At 38.8% G+C, this 23,820-nt stretch overlaps 2 protein-coding genes across 4 annotated transcripts; both read left to right on the forward strand.

Annotated features, from left to right (window-relative positions):
• Positions 1-4,812: 4,812 nt before the first annotated feature.
• znf207b (zinc finger protein 207, b) lies at positions 4,813-13,201 on the forward strand. Of its 2 annotated transcripts, none has more exons than XM_004567808.6 (10): positions 4,813-5,831; positions 6,316-6,442; positions 6,577-6,715; positions 8,335-8,517; positions 9,378-9,453; positions 9,612-9,664; positions 9,783-9,907; positions 11,273-11,518; positions 11,904-12,060; positions 12,419-13,201. In XM_004567808.6, the coding sequence occupies exons 1-10, from the start codon at positions 5,791-5,793 to the stop codon at positions 12,568-12,570; spliced, it is 1,299 nt and encodes a 432-aa protein (XP_004567865.1). In that variant the 5' UTR covers positions 4,813-5,790; the 3' UTR covers positions 12,571-13,201. The 2 variants fall into 2 exon arrangements, with proteins under 2 accessions (XP_004567865.1, XP_004567864.1); XM_004567807.6 differs by having other exon boundaries at positions 5,143-5,831; positions 9,780-9,907.
• A 145-nt stretch (positions 13,202-13,346) lies between these two features.
• Positions 13,347-22,441, forward strand: LOC101483060 (uncharacterized). 2 transcript variants are annotated; one of them, XM_004567804.4, is made up of 5 exons: positions 13,347-18,541; positions 19,532-19,885; positions 20,203-20,592; positions 21,520-21,629; positions 22,063-22,441. In XM_004567804.4, the coding sequence occupies exons 1-5, from the start codon at positions 18,481-18,483 to the stop codon at positions 22,258-22,260; spliced, it is 1,113 nt and encodes a 370-aa protein (XP_004567861.1). In that variant the 5' UTR covers positions 13,347-18,480; the 3' UTR covers positions 22,261-22,441. The 2 variants fall into 2 exon arrangements, with proteins under 2 accessions (XP_004567861.1, XP_004567863.1); XM_004567806.3 differs by having other exon boundaries at positions 13,347-14,363.
• Positions 22,442-23,820: the final 1,379 nt, after the last annotated feature.

Here is a 23,820-nt window from a genome sequence, read left to right on the forward strand (position 1 = left end):
TTCTCTGACATTAAATCCTCTGTGTCTTTTGCGCATGTAAGTAAACTCTTGTGATAATTAACTTTTATAAATTATTTATAAGATAAGTGATGAATGTTTAGCTGGCTAAAAGTTCATATTCATTCATAGTTCACAGATTCTTGTTAGGTCTCATCAAAATGTAAATAGTTTTATTGCATTTAACTGTGAACATGTATTTTTACTTCATTTTTGAACTTTTTAGGCTAAGGAAATCGCATACCTACATGCACATACCCCAGCAAAATGCAGCACATCTTGCTACAAACCCCTTTTGGACTTAAAAAGACAAGCAACAACAACAAAAATCCAAGGAGCTGACAGGAGAAAAAAATGCTGCTGTGTGGAGAGGTATTTGCTGGAAAGGAGCTCAAGAAAGTGTCGACACTTTTAATGGCCAGACAGGACTTGGAAAGCTTTGTAAAAGCAGTGAAAAACAGTTTGACACTATGTGCGAGGAGACTGACAGGAAACTGAAAGAAAAGGAGAAGTAAGGTTGGATCTTAAAAGAAAATCTGAGCATCCAGCCGAGTGAGAGTGAGAAGGTCAAAAAACACCAAGCGACAGAGTGCAAACAAGGCAATGAGGTGAAGCTGTCACTAAACACAACAGCAAAGCTGGCAGGGGGGTGCGGGGTGACCATTGACTTTAAAACTCTGTAGGAACACTGTGGAAAAACTTCATCCAAGACAGCTGAATTTTCAAACTTGAAATGATGGCACTGGTAGAAAAACATTTGGCCAAGCTGAAAACAATTAAGTCGAAACACCACCAGAGCAAAACTGAATGCCAGAAAAATTTCAAAGCTTTGGAGGACTGTCTCAGATGTGAGCTGGCAGCAAGAAAGAAAGAAAGAAAGAAAGAAAGAAAGAAAGAAAGAGAAAAGGCTTCAGAAACAGAGAAGAGACAATAAAGAGAAGTAGCTTTCCATGGTGAGGAGTTTGTCAACATGGTGAGAAAGCTGGAGGAGGAGATCAGGCTCATCAGGCTCACGAGCCATGTAAAACGCTGAGCTAATGCCATTTTACCTCATCGTTTGAGTTACATGATAATATGATGGATTGTAAGATTTTTTCTTTTCAAAATGAAAATAAAATGCTTTGTGTGTCTTTTTAGGAGCTTACCTTAAAAACTGACGAAGGCAAAGCCGAGATGAAAAGGGAGAAGGCTAGAAATGGAAGTAGTAGATAAACAGAAGAGATTAGGAAAGCATGAACATAAAGTGAAAAAAGTTGAAGAAAGAGCAACATAACAGGAATGCAAAAAGAGAAAAAGAAACAGAAAAACAGAACAAAAAATAAGGAGAGATATAAAAGAAAAGAAGGAGGAAAGCAGAAAGACAGAAAAGTAGGTCTCTCTTCCTAAACCCCATTTTCCCTTTTACTTAGTAACTGCAGTTAGGTCCATATATATTTGGACAGAGACAAATGTTTATTTTATAATTTTGGTTCTGCACATTACCACAAAGAATTTTAAATGAAACCACTCAGATGTAGTTAAAGTGCAGATTTTCAGCTTTAATTCAGTGGGTTGAACAAAAGATTGCTGCCAATGACAGCCTGACATCTTGAACTCATGGACATCACCACATGCTGTGTTTTCTCCTTTTTAACACTGTCAGGCCTTTACTGCAGCAGCTTGTTTGTGAGCCTTTCTGTCTGAAGTTTAGTCTTGATCAAGTGAAATGCATTTGAAGAATATTCCACTTCTTTGCTTTAATAAACTCCTGGGTTGTTTTGGCTATATGTTTTGGGTCATTGTCCATCTGTATTATGACGCCCAATCAATTTGACTGCATTTAGCTGGATTTGAGCATTTCTTTGTACATGTCTCTGAACATCTCAGAATTCATTCGTCTGTTTTTGTCCTGTGTCACATGATCAATAAAAACTAGTGTCAGAGTGCCACTGGCAGCCATGCATGCCCAAGCCACAACAGTGCCTCCACCGTGTTTTACAGATGATGTGGTATGCTTTGGATCATGAGCTCTTCCATTTTTTGCCATCATTCTGGTAGAGGTTGATTTTGGATTCATCTGCCAAAAAATGTTTTTTTCAGGACTATGTTGTTTTTTTATGGATTTTGTTTTTGTTTTGGGGTTTGTTTGTTTGTTTGTTTTTTCATTTTTAAGCAAATTTAAATTTAACCTTTCTCTTCTTGAGGCTTAGGAGTGGCTTGCAGATGGCAGCGAACCCTCTGTATTTACTTTCATGTAGTCTTCTCTTTATGGTGGACTTGGATATTGATACCCTCTGAATGTTGTTCACTTGGTTGGCTTTTGTTGATCATCCACCACTGTTGTCTTTCTCTGATGGTTTTTTCTGTTTTCGAGGTTAAAGGAAGGCTTTTTTTCATCTGCATGGAGTGCTCCTTTGACTGCATATTGTCTGTTGACAGCGAACTCTTCCAAATGCAAGCACCACATTAATGGCATAATGAAGGAATGCACACACCTGCCAATGAAATACATGGGCTAATTAGTCCAATTATTTTTGTTCCCTTTAAAAAGAGAGTGGCACATGTTAAGGAGCTGAAACTCCTAAATCCTTCATCCAATTTGAATGTGGATACCCTCAAATGAAAGTTCTACACATTATGCCCATGTCCATTATATAACAATAATTGTATTTGTATTGTGTCTAAATATATATGGACCTAGCTGTAAATACACCTGGCATTGCAACAACTTAATAGCAAAAGGTATAGATATTTAGCTGTCTGGCTACGTGAACATAATCCTGAAGATAAAGCATTTTTTTTGGTTCTGTATACGTTTTACTGGAGTGACTGCATGTTATGCAGGAGAAAACACCACCATCCTGTGACAAAACTTTAGAACTACATCAAAATAGTCCCACAGACCTTATATTTAGGGCTGCTCAATTAATCGAATTTTAATCACGATTACGATCTGGGCTTTCAACGATCATTAAAAATGACTGAGCCGATTATTAGCCCCTCCCTCGTGCTTTACTCTCGCGCTGCTCCGTGTGGCAAATCGAGCGCACCTCTCTGCATTTCGAACACCCGTCACAACAATCCGGTTGTTCAGTGATGACGCGACGGATCCTACTTCCGGGTCTAAAGTAGTCTGCGTTTAATATGGCTTTTGTGTTGTTAACATGTTTAATGTTATGTATTTTCTTCTATTTGATCTCAAAAAGCTCCTAAAACAGTCAGTGATCACTGTTGATCTCCCTCGGCTTTTATTACCGCTAATCATTTATTTAAGCTCAGTTTTTAAAACCTTAGGATGTAACTACAGCCCAGCCCATGCAGCAGTATATGAATGACTAACCTCGTATTGTGGATGGATTATCTCAGTTGTTCTCCTGGCTGAAGTTTGGTCCTTTTACAGCATCCTGCCATGCGATTACATTTGTTCCTGACCACCGAGAACACTCATGGTAACTTTTATCGAGTGGAAAAAAAGTTAGCTTGTTTATATTATGCTAACGTAGCTGTGTCGCTAGCGGTCACTCAGCACATCATTATATACCAGCTAGCCCAACTTCAGTAACCCTACAAACGTCACTGCTGTTTAGTTTTCTGTCTTCATTTATGCTGGAAGTGATAACAGAGCTGTACGTTTTAATTTGTTTCCAAAACCCCGCAGTCAGGACATGCTATATTGTATTTAGATAGAAGCTAGCGAGCTAACTCCCTGCTAACTTCTAACTCCTTTAAATGTCATAAATTCCGTTTTCATGGATGCCTGGATGTTAAACTCAATTGTTACACCTGAGCAGAACGCTGATCATTTTATTAAAGATGAAAGACTTTAGACAGTTTTTCAACTCTCAGTAATGCCATATGATCGTTTGATATATGGACCTGCAGCGGAGTTTAGACCCAGACACGGCTAGTGACGTCAGACTGAACAACCGGATTAAGAGAACCCAAGGGAAGCTCGGAAAGCTAAGCAGAAGTTATTTGGAGAGGAGAGTGACTGCCGTTGGTTGAAAAGAGAGGTAAAAAAAACCTTCAGTGGTGTGGAAACATTATGGGTTCGCAGAGTCAGACGTCAAGTAGACATAGTGTGTAAACGTTGCTACGGTGTAGTAGCTGCACCACAGAGGAACACTGCAAAGTTCACTAAACATAGATGTTTACATTTTTCATTTATTTTTTATATTGCAAACATTTGCACTGTTATCAGTATTTGCACACTATTTTATATTATTTTTTTAAAGTCATTATTCAATACATTGTTATTGTTAACCCTTTAAATCCCTGTAGAAGCAGAACCGCGTAAGCTAGCGCAATAATTTGTTTTGCATAAGAAACCGGAGGAGTTGTACTTACATCTTATGTAAATGGCCTGTATTTATATAGCGCTTTACTAGTCCCTAAGGACCCCAAAGCGCTTTACATATCCAGTCATCCACCCATTCACACACACATTCACACACTGGTGATGGCAAGCCAGTGACAAGCTTATGTCATCAGCTTGTCCTCGGTCACTTAATGCATACATATTATTAAAATATGGGCTATAACAGTTGTATTGATGTATAGCAACTTGAAATGCTCCCAAAAATGGCACTACAGCATGTAAAAAAAAAAAAAAAAAAAGCTCTGGCGGACTTGGTTCTATGGTAGGTCTTAAAGGGTTAAATAAATATCGTCAAATAATCGAGATCTCAATTTCAGTGAAAATAATCGTGATTATCATTTTTGCCATAATCGAGCAGCCCTACTTATATTAATATAAGTATATTAAATTACATTATAGTAAAACCATTTTTTAAATAAAAACCATCCTCAGATGCAAAAGTGGCGCACAAAAGCCAGTTTTGTTATCGACAAAACTGTAGTTTTTACACCTAGTATATTTTTTTTCCATTTATATGATGGAAACCTCTAGACTCCACGCAACAAGAAAAAAGTCAACACTGGTTAAAAGAAAAATATGGATAATGTGGCAGCTATTTATTGATGATATAATCCCCCTGCTGTAATCTGTGCCCATGCAGCTATATCATTACTTCTTGTTTTTAATCTTGTTAAAAATATATGAAACACGTAATACCTATCATGATGATAACTTTAGTTCATCTTTCTGGTGAAAGTAGATCTTTGCACATTTATTGGGTTACAGTTGCCAGTCAATCATGAACTATGTTTTAGTGTCCATAAAGCTTTTAAATATGTTGGTGGATAAACGCTTCTAACAATGGTTATAGCAATACAAGAAAATGTCAGCAGTTATTTCAGTAAACGGATCTGTTAGAATAAATAATATGTAAAGAGAAAAACCGTCCTGTAAGTTAAGTTCCAAATAAGACATCATTGACTATCAGCCCAATCTGCTAATATTCTTGTTTTAAGACTTCGTGAGTCATGAACGTTTTCGTGAGACATCAGTGTGTTGGCCATGATCAAGACAGTTGCATGTTACATGGCGAGCTGGCTTTGGGAGGTCTGTCCATCGGGGAGTGTTTTTGCTATAAAGGAATGATGGAATGAGACACACTTCATTTTAAGTCTCCAAGTGCTATTCAGCACCAAAGGTTCGCCAGAATATTGCATTGCAGTGAAATCAGTTATTTACTTCACCTGTCGGCTATCCTGTCTACCGTGCTTCCTGTTTTGAACCTCTGGGCGTGTCTGTGACGCTCATTTCGTATTCGCGCGAGAATACGTTCGTTACAACTTCCGCCATTGAAGCGCCATTTTCGGCCTTGTCACGGGATTACAGCATGCTGTTCTCAAACAGATAATAAGACAAGTGTTTAGAGTTTTGATACCGGTTTTCCAGTATTTCATAAAATGGGGCGAAAAAAGAAGAAGCAGATGAAGCCATGGTGCTGGTATCCTTTTTGTTTCGACGATAAAGTGCCGCTGTGGAAAGACGAGGGGCTACATGTTAGCTCGACAAAGGGAAGGCCCAAACTAGCCTCTTGACGCCCTAAAGCTTGCGTTAGCATTAGCGACTGGCACTCACGAACTTAAGAGTTTTGCTGGTTGATTTTTACTTAATGAGATATTTTTAAAGCTGTAAAATACTCGGTATCGGTTGTATTTCATTTCTAGTAGAGTTTGGGTTCGTGGTGCTGGTTACAGGAATCGAATAATACCTTGGATATTAACGGCTATGTTAGCATTTAGCTTCGTTTATGATTCAATCTTCAGGACTGATCCGTCTTTAGATTTGTGTAACCAGACGATTTGCGCTACTTAGTCGCTGAGTGATGGTTATTTTAAGCAGTTCTTATGTTATTTTGCCGGCTTGTATGGTCGCTGAATTTCGATCTTGTACAGTGTTACTGGGCAGTCCTTAACTTCAGTTTCCAGGTACTGTAATCGAGACTTCGACGATGAAAAGATCCTCATTCAGCATCAAAAGGCAAAACATTTTAAATGCCACATTTGCCACAAGAAGTTGTACACTGGCCCTGGCTTGGCTATTCATTGCATGCAGGTATGGGTTTTTAATTATTAATAACCTTATTAAGATTTGTAGCATCTTTGTTTAAAAAAACACACACACACATTAGTTACAGGTAATCGAGTAGTTATTCGAGTTTGTGGTGACTCACTTTGCATATTTTTCAGGTGCACAAAGAGACGATTGACAGCGTACCAAATGCAATTCCAGGAAGAACAGACATCGAGCTGGAAATCTATGGCATGGAGGGAATTCCAGATAAAGACATGCAGGAACGAAGGCGAACGTTAGAACAGAAATCACAAGGTTTGTTCACCTATGCAAGGGCTGTGCTTGTGTTGACTAAAACCTGGTTTATATTATAGGGTTTGTAATAGAGCAGGGCGATATGGCCAAAAATATTTATCACGATATATATTTGAAAATTTGCGATAACGATATAACCGACGATATAATTGATGCGAGACAAAATACAACTCCACAACATTACTAGCGCAAAAAGACAACCTTCCATTTATTTTCACTTAAACAAGAAGCTGGTTTTTATGTACATTAAAGCTTTATAAAAATGTAACAGTGCAAATGCAAATTCCTTGCTGAAAGTTTAACCAAAAGGCATTTCCAGTAGAAATGGGCTGACATATCCTGAGCATAACCATGTATAATATCCACTGAAGTTAAAAAGAGGTGCTTTGCAACATTAAACTGCAGTGTGCAGTACGCATTTTTCGGACCATAAGGTGCACGGGATTATAAGGCACATTAAGCGAAACAAAGCAGTCAGATAAATCAAACTTTATTAAACTCATTCTTCTTGCTTCCTCCACTTCTGTACCATTGATTCATTAATGTTGAATTCTCTGGCAGCTGCTCTATTCCCATGTTGTTGCAGTATATTAATGACTAACCTCGTATTGTGGATGGATTATCTCAGTTGTTCTCCTGACTGAAGTTTGGTCCGTTTACAGCATCCTGCCATGCGATTGCATTTGTCTCTAACCATGAAGAACCTTCACGTTAACTTTTATAAGTGGAAAAGTGTTAGTGTTCGTCCTCCAGCTTCACTGTTTATGTTATGCTAACATAGCTGTGTCGCTAGCGATCACGTAGCACATCATTATATACCAGCTAGCCCAACTTCAGTAACCCTACAAACGTCACTGCTGTTTAGTTTCCTGTCTTCATTTATGTTGGAAGTGATAGCAGAGCTGTACGTTTGATCTTTTTCAGAAATCTCTCAGTCAGAACGTGCTATATCATGCTTAGGTAACTAGCGAAACTAGCGAGCTAACTTCCGCTAGCTTCCTGCTAACTTCTAACTCCATTAAATGTAATAACTTTTGTTTTCATGGATGCCTGGAAGTTAAAGTTGAGAGGCACTTTATAGTTACACCTGGTAAAGCAGCAATGCTGATCGTTTTATTAAAGATGAAAGAATTTAGACAGTTTTTAACTCTAAGTGATGCTGCAGTGTTGTTTGACCTGAAGATACGGAGTTTAGGACCCAGATTACTCCCAGATTTAAGAGCATCTTAGTCCGACAAATACGACAATAACGACGGCCCGCTTGCATGTTCTGCAAAAAAATGTGCTTTGTCGTGTATCTGACGGACAAACACCAAACCAGTTCCACATCACGGAAGTTGCACCATTTTTACAAACCAATTCTGGTTCATCTGTTTCACTCAACAATCGGCCATGTGCGTATGAAAACAAAGGCACTGCGCATGCGCGTTTTACTCCCATTCTATCGCGATATTTCATTTTCCTATCGTTGCCTAACATTATACCGGTATTACCGTGAACGGTATAATATGGCCCAGCCCTAGTTTGTAATATGATGCACGAGTCTTAGTAATCTAATATAGTGTTATGGTATGGGTTACATAAGATTTTGCTTAGGTGTCAACATTTTCTGTTTTCAGAGAGTCAAAAGAAGAAGTCAAACAATCAGGATGACTCTGATGAGTCTGATGATGATGAAGCTGGACCGTCAGCTCAGCAGGTCACTGTGGTCCAGGCCCAGGCAGGTTATGCTGCCCCAATGGCACAACCTGGGATCCCTCCTGTGGCTGGAGCACCAGTGATTCCTCCTGCAGGATATCAAGGCAAGGTTTTTTATTTATTTATTTTTTTTACAAACTTAAAAATCTATGCATCAACTACACATATGAAACTGGCTTCGCAGCTGATCAACTTTTAATTCCAGTTGCAGTTCTGCTTTTTAACTAAAACCGTTATTGTGTTGAATTGTTTTGCAGTAGTTTCTCATGTCGCCATCCTTCACATCCTTTTCATTTCCTTTTGCCAGTCGATAGAAGTTCAAGTTCATTCCAGGTTTATTTCAGTTTAAAAGTATTCTTTTTCTTTCCAATTGAATTGTAATTCTAATGCTAGGAAATCTTGCATCCACAAATTCACAATATTTTTAAATGTTTTTGCTAGATGGATTTTACTGCTGAATCACAGCTGCATTTAAGGAGACATGGGAATTTGATTTCTGTAGCACGTTACATAACACATTCCTGCTGGATGTGTCTCTAAATTCATCAACAATCTCAGATAATTGGTGTAATTGTTGGGCACGCATGACCCGTAATTAACCAACAAATCCACCTCAGTATATATCTTAGTATTTTTGTAAGTTTTTAGCTACCTTCTTAAAAAGTTGACAGTATTAATGCAGTTTGTCCACCAGAGAGCACCAACAAATAATTTTTGTTCAGCGGTTGTATCTATTTTAACCCTATAGATGATCTGTCATGTATGCTTTTAACACACTCCTTCAGTTTTTTGCCACAAATATCTAAATATACGACTGAAATCATTCAAGAAACTAAATGGAGCCTGTGAAAATGTAGTTTATGTATGTGTATCCTTTTGCTGTGTTTATTTGCCTACTTGTTTGATTGTTTGTGTGGCATGATGAGTTATTGCTAAATAAATCTTCTCTAACCCGTTGTTACAGGAATGCCTCCTATGATGCCCGGTGTTCCTCACATGATGCATGGCATGCCTCCTGCAATGCCTGGAATGCCACCAGGGTAATTCATTTACTAACTTTTGATTTAATAGTAACTTTACTATCCAGTGTTTTGTCTGTAGGGATAATACAATCATGGAGCTAACTGAAATGCAGTTTTACTGTAGTTCACTGTCAGATCAGTGTGTCCAATTTTCTGTGGGTCTCTGCTTTTTGCAGTATGATGCCAATGGGAGGGATGATGCCCCCAATGATGCCAGGGATACCCCCGGGTGAGTTGTGCTTGCATTTCAGAAACAACCGTTGAACTTATATTACACAAAGAACTAAATTTGACAAATGTGATCATGTAAACACTTCTGATCCTGGTTCCGGTTCATCCTACAGCAGTCCCACCCCACATACCCCCAAGGCCAGGAATTCCTCACATGGCCCCAGCCCCTGCAGTCACTCGACCAGCCGCACCTGCGGCCCAGCCAGCTGTCACCAAACCTCTCTTCCCCAGTGCAGCACAGGTGGGCATTGTAACCCCACTAACACACATGCAGTGACTTCTTTAGACATTTGCCTCAAAGAGATGTTATTGTTTTCTTAGGTCTCATGTTGTTAATGTAGTTTACTTTATCTGGAATTAAACCGTCAACAGGGTGTTTTATGATGTCGTTGTATACATAACAGGATTTTTCCAGGCTCAAAATTTAGGCTTGGAGTCTGTGTCACTTGCTCATATTTGCTACATTTCTGGTTGATTGATAAACAAATTGTCAGAAGTAGAACATAAAAGAAACCCCACTCAGATAAGCTGGTTAAAATTAGTCTTGTATACCAGAGGAAAAAAACCCCTCATATTTTATTTCCCATTTGTTCTTGTTTCTGATGTGTCCCTTTGCTTTCTAACCTTGTTTAGGGTATGTTGTAAAGGGTAAAATTCAGATTAAAAAACATTGTAGACATGTTACATGCAAACGCTGTGGTTTCCTTTCCACCATGCTGCAGATGGGCTCTGGTGTTCACAGCAGCACAGCAGCTGTCTCCTCTCCATCTGCAGACCCTCAGTCTGCGTCTCCCCAGCCTCCCTTTCCTAATATGCTACAAGTATGCTCACAGACAGGATTCTGTGCTCTGTGGCAGCTGCATGTTGAATATTTATTAACACTGCCTGTAAATTCTGAATTTGCAAACTTAAACATGGCTGGATACTAACCATATTTGCTTCATAAGTCTACTTGTGCACCAAAATAGCCATGCTGGCCATGATGTTGGTGTCACAGGATGGGCATCTCTGACAAGAACTGACATGTTTTGTTTGTGAGCTTCATTAGTGTGCATGCGCTTTAGTTAAAATAGGCCTAAGATGAGATGAACTTTATTTAGAATCTTCCACTCTCTCTCAACCTCAGGAGCATGATGCAATTAGTACCCAACAGATTTTGCAAGATTTTTATTTTTCTCCCTTAACCCGAGTTCTTCCCATCTGAAGTGCTATAGATACTTCTAGTTCTTCTCCATTTAATGTAAAACTTGCACTGTGGTTGAGACAAAATAGCGCAACAGCTTTGTTCCAATTAAAATAAAATGGAAACAAATTAATTGGGATTATTAAAATCATGTGTAATTTGTGTATTTAAGCTTCAGAGTAACCAAATCATAATACACTTGTACATTACAGTGCTTTAAAATGTAAAGCTTAAATCAAATGATTAGTTAACTTTTCCATTTTTTTTAATGTTGTTACTGAGATGTCATCTTTTCACTGTAATTTTTAAAATGAATTTATTTTGGGGTTATTTTCATTCCTTTTTTGCATATTGCAACATTAAGCTAGTATCTTATTATTAATTTTAAAAAAAATCAGTTATATGTATGGTGTCTTTGCACAGGCCCAGCAGACTGTTCCAGGAGTCGCAGGAGCTTCAAGTTCCCTCAGCACAGCTGCCTCCACTGACCCACCCAAAGCAACATTCCCTGCCTACACCCAGCCCTCTGTCTCTTCTTCTTCCACTTCTTCTAATCCCTCTAGCAGCACTGTGGCCAAACCCCCAGCCACAGTGACCAGTAAGCCTGCTACCCTCACCACCACGAGTGCAACTAGTAAGTTGATCCACCCTGATGAGGATATCTCACTGGTAAGTTGCTTGAGCTTTCTATTTTGCCCTTTTCACAGTAAGTAATGACTGATACATATTTATAATAGCACATTGGGCAATAGACAATAATAGACTGGTGCAGTATTTGACCACCAGCTTGATTCTGTATATCTTGATCATAATTCAGCTATATATTCAGAATATGTTTGAAGCTAAACACTTTGGTTGCACATCCTTAATACTACTTAGTAGTTCTTCTTTTGTGGTTATGTTAAAGGATGATTCTGAACTTGAACATCCTCAGTCTGAAATCAGGGCACGTCAACATTGGTACAAGTTCCTCATCATTTTTTTGTACTGTAAAGGGGCATAACAAAGTTTCTTTAGTCTGAATGTTTGTTCTGTGCATTGTCCCTGCCAACAGGAAGAGATGAAGGCCCAACTTCCTCGTTACCAGCGTCTTGCACCAAGACCTGGTCAGGCCCATGTGGCTGCTCCCCCAGTGGCAGCTGTGGGTGGTATAATGCCCCCACAGCAAGGCTTGCCACCACAGCAGCCTGGCATGAGGCATCCCATACATGGTAAGAAAATCCTTTTTTTTTTTTTTTTTGGCAGTGTACAGAATTGTTTCTGTTCTAGCAAACTCATTTTTTGTGTAACTCACTGTTCTACCAGCTTGTGCTCATTACCTGTCTGTGGATCATTTTAGTTCACATTTCATTGAAAGCTTAGCTTTTTCTCAGCAGTCTCTGTCAAGTAGGTGTTTAATTTAAAAAAAGAAACCGCAACAGGAAAAAACCAAGTATATTTGGCTGTTTGAAAAATATAATTAATTGAATTTTGTAGATTTGGACAGGAAGGTGTATGGTGCACAGCAGGTGAGATCAGATGTCCTTTTGAACAGTAGCATTAAAACACTCCGTGCTCTTCTCTCTGTAGGTCAGTATGGTGCCCCTCCTCAGGGCATGCCAGGCTACATGCCTGGAGGGATGCCTCCATATGGGCAGGGGCCTCCCATGGTGCCCCCTTACCAGGGAGGCCCTCCCATGGGTATGAGGCCTCCCGTCATGTCTCCGGCTGGACGCTACTGAAGCAGCAAAGCAACCTGCACATTAGGTTTGAGGTTAACACCTTTCTATCACCCTTGTGCTTTTTCAAACCTAGCTGCAAGCAAAGAGCATAAAGACCAACGGTGGTGAAGACAAATATTTGTTAGAACACATGGACATTTAATGTAACATCTTTATTTGAAAAGAGCCAAACACCACATAAGTTTTTAACAACTATAACGTTGTTAACTAATTACATGTGAGGATATATTTTTCCCCTTAGGTTTCACTCAGGTTCATAGAAGTGAAGTGTGTTTAAATGATTCATATTTCTTTTGAAGCTGCTGGAGTTTCATGAACGTACCAACTCCTTACAAAGGCAAGTTTCTCTTGTAAACATTTAATCATATTTTTGTTTATTTCTTTTGGTGGAATGATTGAGGCCCTCACAGCATGCTTAGATGCTGTTGGACATTCGTCCCCAACCTTGGTTGGTGAGGGTCTCAGAAACTGGTTCCAGTTACGTAGTCTATAAACTCCATGACTCATCAGGCTCTAGTTTTATTCTTTTTTTCAGGTTTGATTTAAATATTTCCTGGTCCTAAGTCTACTTGTATACATCCTTTGTAATGTTTTATCAATCTGTTGTAATAAAATCCATCTTGAAATCCAATGCTGGTTTGTCCTGACGTGCGTGGAGGTGAGTCATGAAGGTTTGTACTGATGTCTTTTGTTTTTCTGCACAGCTTAGGGATTTGTTTAATGGCAGAATCTTATCAGGTAGACAAAGACCAAGTTTGCCATCATCTGTTTTTTGTTGAGTGCATCAATCATTGCCTTAATAATAGACTGATTATGAAAAATAAATTTAAAAAAAAATTCTTTACATAAATTCAGTAGCCTAATAAAGATTTTACATGCTTTGAGTTTGTGTACTTCCAGCCAAAAACTGAGATGTTGGCTAACTTTATGTTCCAAAATACTGCATGGTACCTGTGATATGATGGAATTAACTGCAAATTAAGCAATACAGTTGCAGTACACCCAGTCTGCAATGAAGGAAAAGCTAAGTTTCATTTCTGACCCATTAACTCCTACACACACACACACACGGTTGACTGCTTTAATAATGTTGGTGTCTGTCGTGGTCATCTCTCTATTATGCATTGAAGAGGGAAAGCAAAACAAAGCCAACAGCAGCAGCTGAGTTTAACATATTTGTTTTTTAAGGTGAGGTCTTTGCTATTTACTTTAGACTTCATTATAGTGTTAATCACTGTCTGCAGCGTAGTGCTTATTTCTGCAGTCTCTTTCTCCCTGCAGTTTTTTTTTATTTATTTAAAGAGTAACTAGCACTGTCATTTCTATAGGAAAAATAAAATGCAAGAACAGACACCTGAGGGTCTTCTTGTGACCACTGCTAACCCCTTAACATTATATTTCTAAAATGACAGTAAATCAATGCCTATTATTATTTTCCAAAGCACTTTGTTTGGCTGGTCTTTACCACAGTGCTGGCCTGTGTTGCTGCGTGGTTTTGTTTTAAATCCTAGACGTATCATAGTTGTCGGACATCTGGGGTTATCCTGTTACAGATTGCTGTCTATAAAGCAATCCGTGAAAGAACAGACACCACAGGTGTGCAAATCTGAGTGTAGTGCATATATGGATTAAAAACAAAAAATAGCAGGTTTTTTAAAAAGAAGTGCTTGTAGGTATTTGATGTGGCACAGTGTTTCCTCTGCCCATATCACTTACTGCTTTGTATTTGTTTTTGTCTGTAGCCCATCCATATCAGCTTTTCAGCCTTAAAACCCAATCAGCTGGCATGACAGGTCAGTTAAAACTCAGTAAGTACCTGATGATGTTCTAGTGTGGCTCCATCCTCTACATGTGGATGTTAGGCCTTGTATTATTAAATTTCACACCAATCAGCCACAGCACATGAACACTTGGACTACACGTCTCCCAGCAGCAGATTTTAAGATGATTAGTGTCACTTCATCTGTGAGTGGTTTCAAGGTTGTGGCTCATTAGTGTGATGTCAGAAGAGCTATGCCTGAAGTGACATTGAAATGTGCACTGAGTTTGTCTCTCTTGTCCTGTCTGAGTTTGAAAATTACAAACATGGTAAGTAGTCGTGGGATGGGCCGCCAGTGTCACCGGGGCTTCTGTCAAAGGGTCAGTTCACCCTAATTTCGCAAGTGGTGTCTAACCTGATTGCTCTTAGTTTTTGTGCTTGCTAGGTAAATTCCAGCATCTTACTAACTTTGCACATTGACATTAAAGAATTTCTGTCAAATGTTTCACACCAACGTGATTGTTCTCTGGGAAGTTCCCTTCAGTCTCAAGAATCATCACTGTTTTTGTTCCTTGTAATAAGTAAAATGATAATATGAATTTCCCCTGAAGTGTTTTTGGGAAAAACACCATGATTTCAGGATTAGTCTTATATAGCAGTAAAATTTAGGCTAAACTTGAATTTTTTTTTCTTCACCTTGCTGTCTTACACATTCTCCAAAACAATATCACATTTTTTCCTGAACATAAAATTGTATCGAGAATATCTGAACCAAAAAGAAGCAAAACAGGACACCACAGGTGAGAGCTGAGTAGGAAGGTTGTTTTAAACTTGGGTGAACTAACTCTTAAATTCTGACATAAGAGCTAATGTCTGTAATACGTAAAGTGAAAGTATTGATACTGGTTAGGTGTTTTTTGGTTTTGTTTTGTTTTTTGTTTTTTTCCCAGCTTTTTGGGTGTTTTTTTTTTTTTCTTTTTTTTGTTTTTTTGAGGGGGGGGGTTAGCATCAGGCTCATGTTTAGACCAAGCTATTGGATTTCAGATGTGCTTAGCTATGAGTCTGTCTAACATGTGCTTCTTATTCATGTCATAACGGTTTTCTGTATCAGATGCTTTATTTCTCTCTCCAGATAGTAAAATAAATATAAGCTGTCATATAAAGTACAGAAATAATACATGTCAATTTAATAAAAATAATTGAAATTTTCTGTTGACACTTGTTTTCTTTAACGGGTCTAAAAAAAAAAGAATACATTCTGGTTTATAACATCCACGTGTTCATGCTTGTAGGCATTCAGAAACTATCTGCCCCTCTACGAGTCACTGCTCCGTCACAGAGTATTAGTCAGATTTTAACCCCAACTTCATGATCACTAAATGCATGTTAACCCAAGTTAAGGTCAGAATTGTGATTTGCTGCTGATTAACATACAAATAATTGTGAAACAGTGAAAACCTTGACTTTCAGTGGAATCTAATTTCTGTTAGTGTAATAAGTTCAAGTCCTTCCGTTAGTCACGTCACACTAGTCCTTCAGCAGTTCTGTTGGCTTCCGGTTAAATATTGTATTGTTTCCGCTCCTCACCTGTCACATGAATCCTCTGTTCAGAGTTAATTTACATACAAATTTGTTTTGACTTGTCAGGTACTTTTGTTCTTACCGTTTTTAACTCTTCTGTGTCACATGACCTTGAATGTTTTGAAAAGGCTCCTAAAGTAAAACATGTTATTGCACATTATTGCACATAGGTGCAAAAGTTCATCAAGGTATTTGTTTCACCTGCCATCGAGTAGTTGGTGTACAATACAGTATTAACCCTTTAAGACCTACCATAGAACCAAGTTCGCCAGAGCTTATATTTTTACATGTTGTAGTGCCATTTTTGGGAGCATTTCAAGTTGATATACATCAATAAAACCATTATAGCCCAAATTTTAATGATATGTATGCATTAAGTGTATAGTAATTACATAAATTGCAAAAAAGTTACAAAAAAATGTAAAATCGTTTTTGTGTTTTTAACATATATTTCTAGTTAGAGAAATTTAAGAGGTTTATCTGTAAATACAAAAAAGTTGCACAAAATAGTTTCCCACCACAGGAAATTTATTTTAAGTGTCTTCATAGTTTTATTTTTGAAATACATCAATTTTTATATACTGCAGGAAAAACAAAAATAAGTATTATAATGCAAATTTGCAAAAAAAAAAACAGCATATGCATCAAAATAAACTATTTCCAGTAGTGCAATATGAATCCTAAGCATTCCAGAAACGACACAGAAAGTCATAAAGTCAAACATAACTTTTAAAAACACAAGTATAGACTCGTAAGGTCCTGATGGTAAAAAACTACATTTCCGCGAAATGACGTCACTTCCGGTTTTGGTCATGGTGGACATGCAAACCGATTATCAAGTGATGACGTGACGAATTCTACTTCCGGGTCTAAAGTAGTCTGCGTTTAATATGGCTTTTGTGTTGTTAACATGTTTAATGTTTTGTATTTTCTTCTATTTAATCTCAAAAAGCTCCTAAAACAGTCAGTGATCACTGTTGACCTCCCTCGGCTTTTATTACCGCTAATCATTTATTTAAGCTCAGTTTTTAAAACCTTACGATGTAACTATAGCACAGCCCATGCAGCAGTATATGAATGACTAACCTCGTATTGTGGATGGATTAGCTCAGTTGTTCTCCTGGCTGAAGTTTGGTCCTTTTACAGCATCCTGCCATGCGATTACATTTGTTTCTGACCACCGAGAACACTCACGTTAACTTTTATCAAGTGGAAAGAAAGTTAGCTTGTTTATATTATGCTACCATAGCTGTGTCGCTAGCGGTCACGTAGCACATCATTATATACCAGCTAGCCCAACTTCAGTAACCCTACAAACGTCACTGCTGTTTAGTTTTCTGTCTTCATTTATGAAGACTTACTTAATTACTTAAGTAAGTCTTCATATAAAATTCTATTAAGTAAATCTTAAGTAAGTAAGACTTACTTAATTGCTTAAGTAAGTATTACTTACTTAAGATTTACTTAATAGATTTTTATTTGAATGCATTCACATTCAGCCACTGAAGTAAAGATAACAGTTCAAAAATAAAGCGAGTTCTCAAACTGTGACTCATTATTCAGAAAAATGCTATAAAGCCACCTCTGACACCTAATTGTGGTTTTCCTGATACAAATCTAGAGCACGAAATTAGTTTGTGCAGGTCGAGGTTGCACGAAATGCACTTTTTTCTACCATGCTTCAGTTGTTGATGCATTCAAATGACATTACACTGCTGTCCTATTTGTTCTGTTTTTCTTATATCTGCTAATTGGAATGTGAACAATAGCATGATGAATGTTTTGATAACTGGAATTCCCCATAAGTCAGAAACAATGAGGATTCTTATCTAGATTAACGAAATACTCGGTAGTTTTGTCTGTAGATAGAAGGTGAATCGCTAATATTGAAGAATGATCCAATTGTCTTATAGCTGAGACCAAGTTTATTTAACATGTACTGAAGCTGTTACATTCTTCAGTAAAAACTTGAGATCTGAATGTTTTCAGAGTACTTTCTTGAGTTTCTTGATTAATTTTTCAGTAATAAAATATCTTTTTAGCTCCCTTCAGTCACTGGACCTATTTTCTAGTCTCTCTCCAATGATGCAAATTATCATCAAAAAGCAGACACATCCTGTTCACGGACGAGTCTTCAGCATCATTTCCTCTGGGACATACAGAAATACTATGTGAGGAAAGTTTTTTTCCGAAACATGTGAAACCCAATTAATGCAAATAAAGCTCTGCTATTGAAGTTAATTGAAGTTAAGACAAAAGAGAGCACATGCTGCTTCTTTCTTTAGAGCCAGTGCTCAGCAAATACTCAATATGATCCTAAACTGTTTCAGCTGAGGTGTTAAATGCTTTAATTCATGGCTGTAGGAGGAGCTGATCCAACAGTCGTGATGTTCATTTGTTCGCGCTTCCTCTTGTGAATGTCTTGAGGTTTGAAGGTGGAGCTAATGGAGTTCCTCTTGGTTTCATTTACTGTAAGACACACTTGAAATTCAGTTTTTTACACTTGCATCTCTGCTGTTATGGTTTCCATCAGTGGCTTCCCACAAGATCTTAAGTGTGTGATGTAAAAGATGATTTGGATCCAATACCTTGCTTTTTTGTGGGCTGTAGTCATCACGCAGATTGGGTTTGGTAAGTTTGGTTGTGTTCCTCAGGCTGGTGGTTTGATCACTGGTTTTTCTTTCAATGTGAATTGTGCATGCGGCACAGTGGTTTGGGTAATTTCTGTGCGAAGGAATCTGAAGTCACTTGGAGTGCTGGTGGATAAAATGATAGAAGCAAAAAAGAGCGCACTGGAAATCTGTGAAAATAGTCTGGTCACATTTATTGAACCTTTTTGCCTTTTGTTATAGTGTGAAATTGAAATATAGTCACTAGGCAAGTCTAATGTCTATTACAATGATAGATTGTAATCTAGACTTCAAACATACAATTTGTTTTACATTCTGCTGAACAATACTCTTCATATTTAATATATTTGTTGCCCCCCACTGCAGTAATTATCTGTGAAATGTTTTAAAAAATATGTGAAAATTATCTTTATTTTTCCAACACTTTAAAACATGCTTATCTAAAATGGAAATTAAAAAGCAACTAGAATGGTTTGCAAATCATTTGAACAATACATTTAACGGAAAAAAATGTAGACAGATCTTTTGAATTTTTAATATGTAACAGCTAAAGCCTTATTATGTTATACAATACTATCATGAGTCAGAGGCACTCTTTCAAAAGTAAAGATGGGAAGTGGTTCACCACTTTGTGATCTTGGCGTAGAGTGCCAGTTGGTGGAACTGGTAACCTGAAAATCTGTCACATAATGCCGTTTGGTTTGAGAATAACATCCTTTTCAGTGAATATCTTCCTTATTTCAATAAATGCCAAACCACATTTTGCATGTAGTACAACAGAGCGGCGCATTAAAGAGCTTATCGTTCGCTAGAAACATTTGTTTAGGTGCATACTGTCTGTATACGTATACAAACACATACACCTTCATTGCTGGTATTTACATTTTGCATACCCCAGTTTTATGAAAATTTGGGCTAAAAATAAATTATGTTTAGTTCTTCTCTGTTTGTGATGTGCTTCTTTTTTTTGTCATTTTAATTTCATCTAAAGCTCACAGTGAGATTCGCTTCTTGAAGCGGCATGAGGGTGAATCTGTCGTTCTTCCCTGTGAGATTGAACACAGGGACCCATCGCCCTTGGGAGTCTACCTGAAACGCACCTGGCTGAATCATAAAGAAGTGCTGTTCAAGTACACCAAGGAAGACTTTACAGTTGACAATTCTGCTGACAAAAGCCGCATTAGCGTCAGTGGAGACCCGAGCCTTTATTCTCTGAATATCACCATCTCTCAGCTGAACGCCAGCGACACAGACCGCTACTACTGCGAGTTTGTCGTGGAAAATCTTTCCTCTGCAGATGAAAAGATACCATCAAAGACGGAATTCTTCCTCCTTGTTGGTGCTGGTGAGTGTACTTTTTGATTTATTTTAGGTTTAGCATTAAACTACACTTACACTTTCCAAACCATATTACAGTGCTACGATGAAGCTTTTTTTCTTTGGGGATGTAAAAAGCGTAACATAGCGTCTCAGCAGTGCCTCAAACATCTTAAAAGTTTAACAGAGCAGTTCTGGTTGTTTGTTTTTTTCCTAAGTATGGCACATTTCCTCCTTAACATATCATGCCAGACTCATGCACATAATAAAATCAGATTTGGAACTTGATCCTTACTAGTGGCACCCATATCCATTATATCGTTTTTATTCCCTTTCCTTTTGGAGATGTCCCTGAGTCAGTGGACACTTATCCAGAGTACGTGATAGAGAGATGTGCTGGGGGTTCGGCGGTACTCCCCTGCCTCCCCCAACGTGGGGAAGGCTTGGCCGTGGAGGGGGTGATTCTAAAGAGGCAGAAGGGTCGGGGACCTGTAGAGCTGCTGTACAACTCAAAGCAGCACCACAGCGGCAGCCGTTCTTCCTCCTCCTCTCAGTTCCCTGTTGAGAGGGTCCAGTTGTCCTCTGCGCCCGGCCCCGGCGGCATCACCTACAACCTCACCCTGCAGCAGCTGCAGCCAGAAGACAGTGCTTTGTACAGCTGCCAGCTGCTTCTGCACGGTCAACCCGATAGCAGTACCAGCCTAGGGAGACGTGTATTCTTTATTTCTGTACAAGGTGGGTCACATCACAGTGAGAATTTCTCACCAGGTGACTTCAGCTGACTGGTATTTGCTGTTCAAGATGAAACTTCTTTCCATACTAATTGTGAAAATTTCTAGCTTTTACTAACAAAGCTGCCACTGATGATGTAATCAATAACACTGTGTTGCTGTGGGGCTTTTACAGCCAGCAAAGCTTATGGTCTGTATTAGTTTCACATCAACAATGTTCCAATGTCTTTTGCCCTTTTCTTTCTCTGTAGGCATGTGAAAAACTGATAACACAAAGACAATAGCAGAAATTAATATATTGTGCATGTGAGATAAGTTTAATAAGGTGCTAACCAAATCAATCTGATAGCGCTAGTGATGAGAACAGGAATATTTCTGACTCATTTCCTTTGATGGTATCTGGTATTGAGGGGTTGTTTCTGAATGTAGTGTGAACTATATCCTTTAAGCTTATCTTCAATTTGGAAACAACTGAAAGCTTTTTGTTTTTTATTCTAATGAAGTCTTATTTTAAAGTTGTAATCATTTGTGTCATGATGTTCTACATTTCCCCCTCTGTAAACAGATATCCTGTAATCTTCAGCAGGTTTAGGGATGTGTACACTTTGTTTTTAAGGCTTTAAAGGTCATTGTGCTGCTTAGCATATCTCCTGCTTTTAATGTGCAAACCAAATCTTATCAGATGTTTGATAACATTTGCCTATTTATGAACATTTAGGGGATTTTTTTTTTTTTTTTGGAGCTGCTTATCCTAAAGTTTGCAGAAGTTTCCACACTATCTGATATCCTTTTGAGGTATATTATTCAAACTGCAGCTTAAAACTAAGAAGGAAGTGACTTCTGATTCTGATTGTGTGTCTATGTTGAAGAAAGGGGAATGGTATGGAGTTTCACATTTTAAACACGCCTTCCTCTTTCTGCTTCTCCTCAGGTGGTCATTGGTGCGGTTGCTCCAGTTACTCCTCTCTGCTGTACGTTTTGTCATCAGCTGTGGGCGTTCTCCTCCTCCTCCTGCTCCTCACTGGATGTGTGTTATGTAAAGTGAGTGTCTTTTTTTGATTGTGATGTGCTACCTTGAGTATGCTCGTACACAGGGGCAAGAGAGTGAAATCTAACTGAAGCATTAGCACAAGCAGCACCTGTTTGTTAAGATCACGGCTGATCTGCAGCTCACCACAGAAACCGCGCTGGTTTCACAACTTTGTGCAGCCAGTTATCAACATGTTTGTCTTAAAGTTCAGTGAAGAACACTTTCAAAAACCCTCTTCTTCTTCTTAGTTTAACAAATTTGTATCATTTACTTACATTATGTGCTTAAATTGGCCTTTATTTTTTCCAAGAAAGGGTCAGGTTAAGAGTTCCCACTAAGGATGTCGCCTTGAGAGAAAATGACAAACTTTGATTTTGACACAGGAAATTGAGAATGTGTGTTAAGTCTTTATTTTACTTCTCTTCCTCGCTCAATGATTGTCAGGGCAAAGCACGCCACAATGCGAAGTCACATAGTCCGGCCCCTATCTACGAGGAGATGAAGTCTCCCAGTCAAAAAGAGGCCCCTCTCCGTCTGAAGGACATAGGGTGCTCCGAGTACAGAGACAGCCCAGCAAAGAGATCCTCGTCAGAGAACCACTATGAAACTCCAAGAGCAGCTCTCAACAGCATCAAAACCTAGAGCGACACTCGCAACTCCAGTTAACACACAGAAGAAAATGTTGCAGTTGGACATTTGTGCCTGAACTTGGCTGGTGGGGGTCAGTTCACTTTCTGGTTTGGCGTAAATATTTTTCTGGCTATGTGCATCCTTTGTAATATTTTATTGACCTGCTGCAATAAAATCCATCTTGAAATTCAAAGCTGGTTTGTCGTGATGTGCGTGCGGAGGTTTTTTCTGCACACGTTTCATTTCATTTGTCATCTTGTTTTTGTTGAGTCCATCCATCACCCTTTAGGGGGTCTCCACAGTGGATCACTAGTATCCTCCTTTCAGTATACTGAGTCATCTGAGGTTTTCCTCATTTCTTCCTTCGTGGCATCTCCATATTCAGCATTCTTTATTCCATGTCTATGCTTTGCTTCAACTTTTCTTTTTCCTTTTCATACAATATTAACAACTAAATTAGCTCTTAGTCAAGTTTCCTGGTGAAACCACAATTGGCAGTGTTGATGTCTGACTAGTTCCCCTTCCAGAAAGCGTTCACATGGCACCGCAACAAATTCCTCTATCGCTGCCATGAGGCCCAGGAAGGGGGGGAAACCCAGCATGGCCTCAGGTCATTTAGTGCAAAGAGACAAACACGTACCTCAACTAAAGTGGAATCCTCCCTTTACTTATCTACTTTAAGAAGCTTAGCAGTTGGCTGTTTAAATATTCAACTCAGTAACCCAATTAGGCCCAAAGCAAGCACACAACAAACCCCCCATGAACTGACTATGTTACTATACTTGCAGAGAGGGAGAAACTCCACACAGACCAAAACTGATAATATCTCACACCTGCCCAGGGGTCAACACACACCACAATTGCAGGTGCACAACTCAAATTAACTATGCAAAGAAACAGCTAAAATTCAATCAAGCTCTGAGGGCTTTGATAGAGCAGCTGTGACCCAGCTGTGACCAGTGTCACTGTCACTGAAAACAAGCCACACCACCTCATGGACATCTGCAAAGAGACATGCCGCACAAAAAGGCTGAAAGGACAGCCAGGTGGAGGGGTTCATCAGATAATCTGTACCTCATGTGTCCTTTTGAACCGTAGCATTAAAACACACCGTTCTTCTTTTTCTGTGGGTCTGAATGGCGCTCTTCCTCATCACCTGAAGGGATTTTTTTTTGTGAGAAGGGGCCCCCTTACCAGAGAGGCACTCCAACAAGTATGCCATGTCTCTGGCTGGATGCAACAGACGCAGAAAAGCAAAGAGCATAAAGACCAATGGTGGTGAAGACAGATATTTAGTGAAACTTAGGTTTCACTCAGGTTCATAGAAGTGAAGTGTGGTCACATGTCTCAGTAATCTCTGTCTAATGCATTAAAGAGGGAAAGCAACACAAAGCAAACTGCAGCAGCTCTGGATTAAAAGCCAACTTTGTGAAACTGAGTTAACATTTTGTTCTTTAAAGTCTGGACGACTACAGTGTTAACTACTGTGTCTGCAGACACCAACGGTGCAGTGTACTGCTTATTTATTTCTGTGGTCTCTTCCTGTCTGCTGTTCTCAGAATGACTAGTACT

This window comes from Maylandia zebra, linkage group LG6 (genome assembly GCF_041146795.1).
Source record: "Maylandia zebra isolate NMK-2024a linkage group LG6, Mzebra_GT3a, whole genome shotgun sequence".
NCBI classification, from domain to species: domain Eukaryota; kingdom Metazoa; phylum Chordata; class Actinopteri; order Cichliformes; family Cichlidae; genus Maylandia; species Maylandia zebra.

Excerpts from the sequence above, each read along its gene's own strand:
- znf207b (XM_004567807.6), top strand. The coding sequence starts at position 5,791 with ATGGGGCGAAAAAAGAAGAAGCAGATGAAGCCATGGTGCTG. Across the intron at positions 9,454-9,611 it reads ATGCCTGGAATGCCACCAGG|TATGATGCCAATGGGAGGGA; the intron begins GTAATTCATTTA and ends TGCTTTTTGCAG. Across the intron at positions 12,061-12,418 it reads CATGAGGCATCCCATACATG|GTCAGTATGGTGCCCCTCCT; the intron begins GTAAGAAAATCC and ends TTCTCTCTGTAG.
- LOC101483060 (XM_004567804.4), top strand. The coding sequence starts at position 18,481 with ATGATTTGGATCCAATACCTTGCTTTTTTGTGGGCTGTAGTCATCACG. Across the intron at positions 19,886-20,202 it reads CTTCCTCCTTGTTGGTGCTG|ATGTCCCTGAGTCAGTGGAC; the intron begins GTGAGTGTACTT and ends TTCCTTTTGGAG. Across the intron at positions 20,593-21,519 it reads ATTCTTTATTTCTGTACAAG|GTGGTCATTGGTGCGGTTGC; the intron begins GTGGGTCACATC and ends GCTTCTCCTCAG.